This window comes from Primulina tabacum, chromosome 9, assembly GCF_025594145.1.
Source record: "Primulina tabacum isolate GXHZ01 chromosome 9, ASM2559414v2, whole genome shotgun sequence".
Classification (NCBI taxonomy): domain Eukaryota; kingdom Viridiplantae; phylum Streptophyta; class Magnoliopsida; order Lamiales; family Gesneriaceae; genus Primulina; species Primulina tabacum.
The window spans coordinates 25,284,399-25,293,269 of record NC_134558.1 but is presented as its reverse complement, the minus strand read 5'-3'; the positions used below and the strand labels follow the sequence as shown (position 1 = coordinate 25,293,269).

At 33.1% G+C, this 8,871-nt stretch overlaps 1 protein-coding gene across 1 annotated transcript; it reads right to left on the bottom strand.

The window, feature by feature from the left end:
* Positions 1-4,476: 4,476 nt before the first annotated feature.
* Positions 4,477-7,879, bottom strand: LOC142555027 (E3 SUMO-protein ligase MMS21-like). Its single transcript, XM_075665665.1, has 7 exons — positions 7,733-7,879; positions 7,574-7,645; positions 7,209-7,319; positions 7,004-7,114; positions 5,613-5,752; positions 5,101-5,186; positions 4,477-5,011 (listed from the first exon to the last, which is right to left on the bottom strand). Exons 1-7 carry the CDS (start codon positions 7,826-7,828, stop codon positions 4,869-4,871), a joined length of 759 nt encoding a protein of 252 aa, XP_075521780.1. The 5' UTR covers positions 7,829-7,879; the 3' UTR covers positions 4,477-4,868.
* Positions 7,880-8,871: the final 992 nt, after the last annotated feature.

The following is an 8,871-nucleotide window of genomic DNA, read 5'->3' as shown; positions in this document are numbered from 1 at the left end:
TTGAGGACAATGCATGCTGTAAGTTTGGGGGGGTCATTTGCTTTGAGTATTGATTGTTTGAGTTGTTAATTCATTGTTAGTTTAGTTATTTTCTGCACAGTAGCTAGAATTCTCGTATTTCGAAAAAAAAACAAAAAAAATTGTTTATTTATTTATTGCTTGCTAGTTTTGTTAGGAAGAGTCATGGATACGTCATTGTGTGGCCTATGATGAAAATGAAATCGTGGTTGTAATGCATATATGTATTCATTATAACTTGGGAGTCACAAATATTTTTGCATGGCCATGTTTGTTGATACTATCAATGCTTGGAGACAATTTACATACCTGTGATGCTAAATAGACAATAGAGATTTGAATTTTAGTATTTCTCACATGACATTAACTGAAATATTTGCAAACACAGAAATGACCTAGGCAATCTTTCTCAATGTCTTTGGGCCTGTTTCATTGTTATTATCGTTCGTTAGCCCATTGAGCCTCGAGTAGATTGAGATGCTTGATTTTTCTTTGTACACCTATCTCATAAATCTTTTTATTGAAAAATGCATGTGATTGGGTTGTATGAGTTGACCTATGGATTGATGGAAATCTAGAACTTGCTTGAACACTTTCGAGGTGAAATACGGATAATATGTGATATAGGAATTATTTAAGCAATCTTTGGAACCGTTTGAGCCTTGGATCCTACCAAATAAACATGAAATATCTCTAGTGTCCCATGTTGAGCCTATTTAAAAAAAATCAAGTGGTGTGTGTCAATGACATGCAATTAGCCCCCACTTGTATCTATTCTACATTCCACAACAACTACCTAATAAAGCTTATACACTTATTATTCTACCTAATTTTGAGAGAAATAAGTTCATGGATGTTGTAATGATTCATATACTTCTTGAAGACAAAAAAATGTACAAAAAGGAGTTGAAAAAGAGACCGAAAAGAAGAAAAAAAAATCAAAGGAATGAATCAAAAAGTGGTGAAAAAGGAAAATATGGGAAATGGAGGATATGATTGGGAGAAAAACAATAAAGTGATGGTGAATGAAAGGAAAGTGAAAATGATGAAGATTCGTTTATTTCTCTCAAATTTTGATTTCCATACCTTTTATTGTAGCCATGAGCCATAGCCTAACATTACAAGCCTACAAGACCTATTAACCTTGTCACATCTATCCAATATACTAGTGTAGAAAATTTGTTCAAGTCAAGCCTATGGATACCTGAGAAACATTGTTAGCAAGTATGGACTTTAATAATTGGCATGTGAGCATCTCATGGTGCGACAACATTTTTTGGTATACTTTTGTTGGATATCTATTGAACCAAATAATCACCAATAAAGTCCTTTGAGATCTGTGTAAGTGAATTTGTATATTAATGAAGTGTGAGTTAAACTGAATTGAAAATCTCTTGAGCTTATATGTGTTGTAAATTTATTTGAGCATTTGATTGGGTAAATGAACATTACATATCACACACGCACGTGACTCTTGAGTAATTATGAATTACATAAAAATGGATTAATCGGAGGCCAAGATCAATGGTTGCATATCCATGACTGTTAGTCGTTATCATTACTTGTTGATTAAGTTCCTGTTTTAATTTCATTTTGCTCGGGACTAGCAAAAGTTCAAGTTTGGGGGGTTTGATAAGTGAAAGATTTGCACTTAATTTATATAAGAATCCTTATTGAATTATGTTAGTTTCGAACGGAATTATGCGTTTCTGGTTTTGTTTTTGTTGTCATTTCGGGAAAGGAAAAAAGAGTGCACACGAAACCAAGTAGAGTCAACCGCGCGCGCAGTATCCAGAAATTTTATAAATTTGCGCGGATCCTAGGTTAAAGGGGGATTCAGCCGCCTTCGGAAAGAGACATATGAGCAAAAAGTCGTTTTGAGAGAAAAACACACGGGAGAGATGCGCGGACACGAGACGAAGATCCGGAGTGCGAAGAACAATAACAAACGAAGAATGACGGATCTGGGGACGGAGACGACACTTCGGATTTGTCATCTATTCCTTCGCTTTTATATTTTCTTTTTTTTCGATGTCTAAGCCTTCGAACATGTGTTGTTCTTATTTAGAATTCGTCATGAACTAATTTTCTAGTCTAGAGAATGACGTAACTTTGTTGATACGATGATTTGACGCAATGATTTATTTGATTGAATTCCGCTCTTGTTTAATTGTGTTCTCTGTGTTATTTTACTACTATTTACTGGCCATAAATTGTGTGTTGTTTGATTAATTCTATAACTCGGGAGAGGGACTAGGATTATAGATTATTAGAGACACATCGTTGAATGTTTATATCGTTCGGAAGGCGTATAACTTTAGCGAGGCATAGGTAAGAATATTGTTTGCATTTATCAATTAAACTTAGATTTTATTAGGATTAATTGAATCGAAATTTGACCGATACAATTTATTCGTCACTTGGGAAAGGGGGAATAAAATAATTATGTGTTCTTGGTCATTAAATAATTGGAATTCATGAATATAAATTTACTGGGAATAATTATCGTGGTAACTTGGTGAAATCATTTCTCTAGATACTTTCTCTTATTGTTATTTCTCAACTCGGTGATTAGATTAATTGTTTGTTTTCAATTAATTCGATTAAGCAAACCAAATATCTTTTGATTATTCTAAATAAAGTTGAGACTATTATAATTACAAGTATTGATATAATTTTAGTTTACACTCCTCGTGGGATCGATATCTGTACTCAAACCGTACAAAAACTTGACACTGTATACTTGCGGTAGTGAAAAAAATACGCAACATCAGCCTTCAAATAGATATCATGTAATTCAAGACTATACAGAGCTTGACGATATATCTTCTATGTGCCTTGATTGTTAAACTAGTCTACCCTTATAAATCGTTCTTTAAATAGGGTAGGCATTCTTCCAACTATCTCACTAAGAGATTTTCTTTCTTGAACTGACTCCTTGACTTCTGCTGAAGTCGTGTTCCAAGAGATTTTAACAGATCTCATCAGACTCATTTCTAAAAGTTTAATGAATCTTTTTTTGTTGAGATCAAGTGTGTCGGCTGCAATTCTCATAGACGATGTCCTGTCATCTATGAGATCTTCTCTATTTTTGAAATCCAGTACATCAAAGTTAAGCATAACTCCATAAGGATGTATTTGTTCTAAACATACTTCTCATTAGGTGTTTGGTGCAATGGAATTTGATTTCTCCTTAACCTTGTTACCGCTGAGTTTGCTTATCCACCTACTTGAACATCTGTTTGGGGTCCTCTCATATTTGTATTATCATATCCCACAATTTCCATTGGTGTTTCATGAAAAGATGACCCAATTTTTGAGAGAGGTTCGCTCCTTGTTGGATTAATTTTCAGGTCTACGACCTTGAGATTCACAAAAGTCTCTGCAAGATCTTGAAGATCTTCTAGACCAATCATTTTTATATTTGTCACCAACTTAATTTCTTTTTCAAGACAATTTTAATCATATTGATCATTTGTTCTTCGTTGGTTAAAGGTTTTGGCTTTACCTTGGCCTTCTCTCTTTTGTGTAATAAGGGTTCAATACCAAATGACGGTGGTAACCTTCCTTCCAAAATCTTTTTACTAGAATTTTGTTGTTGTTCTAGAGCTTGGATTTTTGTTTCAATATTTTTTAATATTCCAAAAATTTCTTCTTATTTTTCAAGGATTTTTTCTATTTTATGTGGTACATAATATAGCTGACTGTCATAGTTCTGTACCGTCTTTTGAATCTCTCTAACATCTCCGGATAGTTCAGAGAAATCCGAGACTAGTTCTAGGAACATATTATTTTGAATCAAAAGTTTTCTTTAGGACTCTGATGTGTTTTTCTTTGCACCTGATGTCTAACACTGGTTAGTTATTCTTGTAAATATTACAAACTATTGGAATAAATCATGTAAATATTTAATCTCGAACATATGTTCGGATCCATAATGTTTTAGAACATCTCCTCCTCAAGCTTTTAATTACACAGTAATAATAACATTGTACGTTTGAAATAATTTTACATTGGCTCTGATATAATTTATGATCCAATTGTAACATCAAGGATATTTTTGATCACTTTGTCAAAATTTACGAGTTCAAACTAAGATTTTAAGTTTTAGAGGGTCAATCCTACGTTGAAACTTGAATCGATGATTTTTCCCAAATTTACCCTTAATATTATAAAATAGGTTTTTAAAATTGTAATTTTAAAAAGAAAAATAATATAATTGTTTTGAACTTTGAAAAATATGTATTCGATTTTGGAGACAAAAATCTTAACAATACGGTGAAAATTAGTATAGATAAATATATCTATTATATTTTTTTTAAGATTAAAATTATTTGTCAAATGAGTATTAAACAATTATCAATAATTCATTTAATAATTTGATAATTACCAATAATTTATGAACTAAATCGGTTTTATTTCAATTTAAATAAATATGTATATATCGAATTTTTTCAGTACTCAAACCGAGCTTCTACTGCTGTACATAAAACATTATTGCTCGCGACGAATATGTTTTGTTGTACTATAGAAGAGTGTCAAGATGAACAAACTACGCAATACCATGAGAAATTGTCACAATAAGAGCACCATACACATCAACATTTTTGTGTTCTTTAATCATACATCACCGAATGACGATTTTTCCTGAGAAACTGCGTTTTAGATTTGCCGATAATATTTGACATTAGGGTAAGAGATGAGCACCGTTTCACATTCTTGATTTCAGTCATTAGCCGAAAAATGGGAGTTCCACACTTGTAGCAGCTTACAATGGACTAAAATCTTGATTGGCACGGTTAAAATGTTCTCTAGTGATCAGATAATGTAGTCGGAATACCGTCCACGGGCTAATCTTCATCATCAAGGTGAGTAAAATCTTCTATCATATCAGCCCTCGTAGATTGTTCGTTCATTGAGCGTAATTCTTCAATTTCTATCAGAAGAAGTGGGTCACATAACACTGTATTCTCCCGCAATGGTTTTGGGCAACCTGAAACAAGAAATCACATTGCACAATACAAACTCGATAAGTTCTCTTTCGCTTAAGTTTTACTTTATAAATAATGATGCACGAAATACCTGTCGCAGGACATCGACCCTGTGCGTCATTGGATCTTATATGGCGCAGGATAGCTTCCTTTTCATATATGTGCTTGCAGTCCAGGCTGCCGACAAAGCAAAAAATTAAATCAAACAAGTTGGTGTGTATTTTTTCTTAACAAGAAGTAATTCAGTGTATATAGACTAAGTTTTCAGGTCCCACTGGATGATAAACCAACAATCTAATGGGCCAGTGCGGCAGCATTATAACCAACACAAAAACAGCATGTTTTTTTACATCTTTAAAATAAAAATAGGTAAGCATAAGCGCGGCACTTTAACTTCTTGTTTGTCAACAAGTAGGTATTAAAATAGGGTGAACAAAAGTCATACGTCATTTGGAGAAGTGTTTCAAAAACCTGATGCAGCTGGATAAAATCACTTTTTTTCCCAAAAAACATTGTTACTGCCGATGAATAGTCTTTATTCCCTGCTAAAGATTTCCTAAATGGAGAAAGCTAATTCATCACAAAGCTAGAGAAAAAGAACACCTTCGAACAGGATCTTTTAGTTCAATGACAGGCTTTCCAGTCAATGGGCAAGTAACATTCAAAAGATTGCACTCTGTGCTTGTCATTACAATGTCCTCCAGTTCGTCACCTGGCAGAGGCTGTCCTGTGTGATGAACATTCTGCATAAAACCACGAAAAATCACAAGTAATTTAGAAGAGCTATTTTATATTTGACAAAAACTTAAATTATTTATAGTGCAGCCGATGAAATTTTCATGTCTTTCAGAAGCAAGAGAAGTTTTGTTGAAGTTGTCATGAATTCAGTTAAAAGATAGCGCTAGAGAGAGAGGACAAAGTGTGAAGATCGCAAATACCGTGACCTCGACTTGGTTTTTGGTGCTTTTACCGACTGCATCTGGCAATAGAGAAATAACAGGATGTATGGAAACAACAAGCACTTTATTATCTTCTCATGTTGATTTCTGAATCCACTGGATGAAAATTGGGATCGTTTGGTAAATCACACCCTTATGTTAAAAATGCATGGGCTACCGTTTGATATTGCACACAACAAAATATGGTTTTTCGGGGGGAATCTAATGCAGCCTTTTATCATTGGTTACTATGAAACTTCATATGTTGTTTCTTTCTACTAGGTGTCTATGAGTATCAAAATTTCAACTATTAATGGTTTTTATGTTCAAGCTTCTACAACTCATAAAATATTAACCATCTTTCTTGGGATAACAAGAATTTAAACATGTCTCTCAAAAAACATCCAATTCCACATTGGATAGACTATCATATTATCTTTTGAGCTTCGTTTGACCATAATTCAAAATTTATCAAGTGGAGAAGGCCATCGTATCTATGATCACTTTTGAGTGTGTGCCTATACATGTCTATGGTTGCAGGCAGATGTGGATAAGCAAAACCTAACTAAACCATTGAGCTCAATGCCTAATACAGAGGAAGCGAGATATATATATATACACTGTTGTCATTCACCAAATTTATGTACAAAGCCGGTTTTCTAGTTGTTAGTCCTTGATCCAAAATCCAAATAAAGTAGAAGAAGAGATATATATACACTGCTGTCATTCACCAAACTTTTGTACAAAGCCGGTTTTCTAGTTGTTCGTCCTTGATCCAAAATCCAATAAAGTAGAGAAACAGGATTGACAAAAAATTCCGGACTACGCACATAAATCTGAAGGCCCAGTACTATACACAAGCTTTTAATATTCTATGAGGCATATACGATAATTCTACAGGCTAAAAGTTAAACTTTAGATAGGAACAAAATAGTATCACTCAAGGAAAGAAAACTGAGTATAGAAAAGGATCAATAAGATTAAACAAAAAAAAGGTGATTACTTATCCAGATTATGATCGAAAAGAAAAACCGAAGACCGTGATTATAAGGATACCCAGATAGCTTCACGGAACTGCCGCAAAATTGGATTGTTCTTTGTAGCAGATGCAGAAGCAGCCTTTAGTCTCTCGACTTTATCATCCAACAACTTACTAAAATTTCTTGGCTGCAATCCCAAATAACAGGTGATATGAAGACAAATCATCAGCTACAACAAAACCAAATTTGAAAACAGACTACAATTTTCGTTAAACTATTACCTCCACCCCTGGCTGGAATTCATTTCCAACAGATTGGATAGCATTGGAAAGTTGAGTACAGTTATCTGAGGCTTCCAACAATTCTAGGACACCATCCTCGAGCTTCTTAACCTACAATATCATTAGATTAAGGATACCCTACATTTGAAACCCAATATATTCGTGAATTCCAATAATCCGAAACAAAGGTTACCAACAAGACAAAATGAAAGAAGCAAATTGGCCAACACAAACCCAAAATTAAAAGTTATTTATTACAAAGCAATATACACAGCTACGCAACTTTCTAAGCACTTAGAATTAAAAAAATCCAAAATCTCCCAACAGCTACAAAATTGTGATAGGGTTTAAGCATTGGATGATACCATTTCGGATTCATGGTCTCTCTCCAGGTCGACAGCGATTTCTTTCATCATAATCAACGCCTTCCTAATTTCCTGAATCCACAGACAAAATTGAAAAGGAAATAATTTTATAAAATTACAAAGAAGCAGGGGTTGATAAATCTGAGCAGTTCTGCTTACCGCTAATATTGTTTGATTGTCAGAAAAAAGTGTTGAAGACGCTGATTTGATTCTTCCATGAGCGGCGTTACTCCGAGGAGCAGAGGTCGACGCCATCGTAGATTTCACTATTTGGAGTTTCGAATCTAATTTTATTTTTAAAAATAAAAATCCATGTTTAAAAATCTTTAAATTAAATATAATAATACAAAATAAAATAAAAAAGAGTCACTTTTGTTGCATACTTGTGATCTATTTCAAATTTTGAAATCAAATTTTGACTCATAGCACAATTTCACAATTTCAAATTTAAAAAGTGATGTAATAATTTTAAATTTTATTATTTTATTAGGGTTAAATTTTTTTAATTTTAAAATATATAATGTGACATCGTAAAAAGTCACATACTACTGCAAAATTATTTGTATTTAAATATTAAATCAAAATAAATTATAATTACACGATGTCACGCTTCAAATTAATAAAAAATATCATGCAGTTCTCTTGCATTTACGGTTAAGTTGCCTACGTATCTTCTTAAGGTATGGAGGAATGAAATCTCACGTAGTTCCCCTACTTTTTAACATTTCCTACTTTTAGAAGTGGCGTGACTCAATCATTTTCATTACTTGTTCCTGTAGTAGTAGTTCTTTCGGTATCGAAATCTTGTTGTTAATCCTTGATCCTTTTTCTTGTACTCTTTTTGCAGCTCATGTCCGTCCAACCACCTAGCAATGCTTGAGCTTCTAAGGAATTTGGATTTAATTTTGACCATCTTACACCTAAAATATTACCATGTGCGGTAAATTCTTGCTTCACAACAACAATTTACATCGGACATGCTAAGATCTCATTTATTATGATTGATAAAATCGGAAAACTTTGCGTCTTTTATAACCACCAGTTCAAAACATTTAGTTCTTGTTCACAATCTGTTTAACTAAAATCAAAAGAAGTCGTACAATAATTCTCAAGTTCATGTTTGGAACTTGACAATCTTTCGGAGCGTTTAATTTGTTCTTTTGACACAAGTTATACTTTTGTGAGTTTAAACTGCTAAAGAACCAGTTTTAGTTTTTTGTGATTTTGATTCATTTTCTTTTACATCATATTTTATATTATATTCTTTATAAATTTCATACAAATTATTTATAACTCGA

What these genes read in the sequence shown, in the direction of transcription:
- LOC142555027 (XM_075665665.1), bottom strand. Translation starts at nt 7,828, where the DNA reads ATGGCGTCGACCTCTGCTCCTCGGAGTAACGCCGCTCATGGAAGAATC. An exon ending in CTAAAAGATCCTGTTCGAAG is followed by an intron (nt 5,187 to 5,612) that starts GTGTTCTTTTTC and finishes CTTTGTCGGCAG; the next exon opens with CCTGGACTGCAAGCACATAT. An exon ending in GGGTCGATGTCCTGCGACAG is followed by an intron (nt 5,012 to 5,100) that starts GTATTTCGTGCA and finishes TTCTTGTTTCAG; the next exon opens with GTTGCCCAAAACCATTGCGG.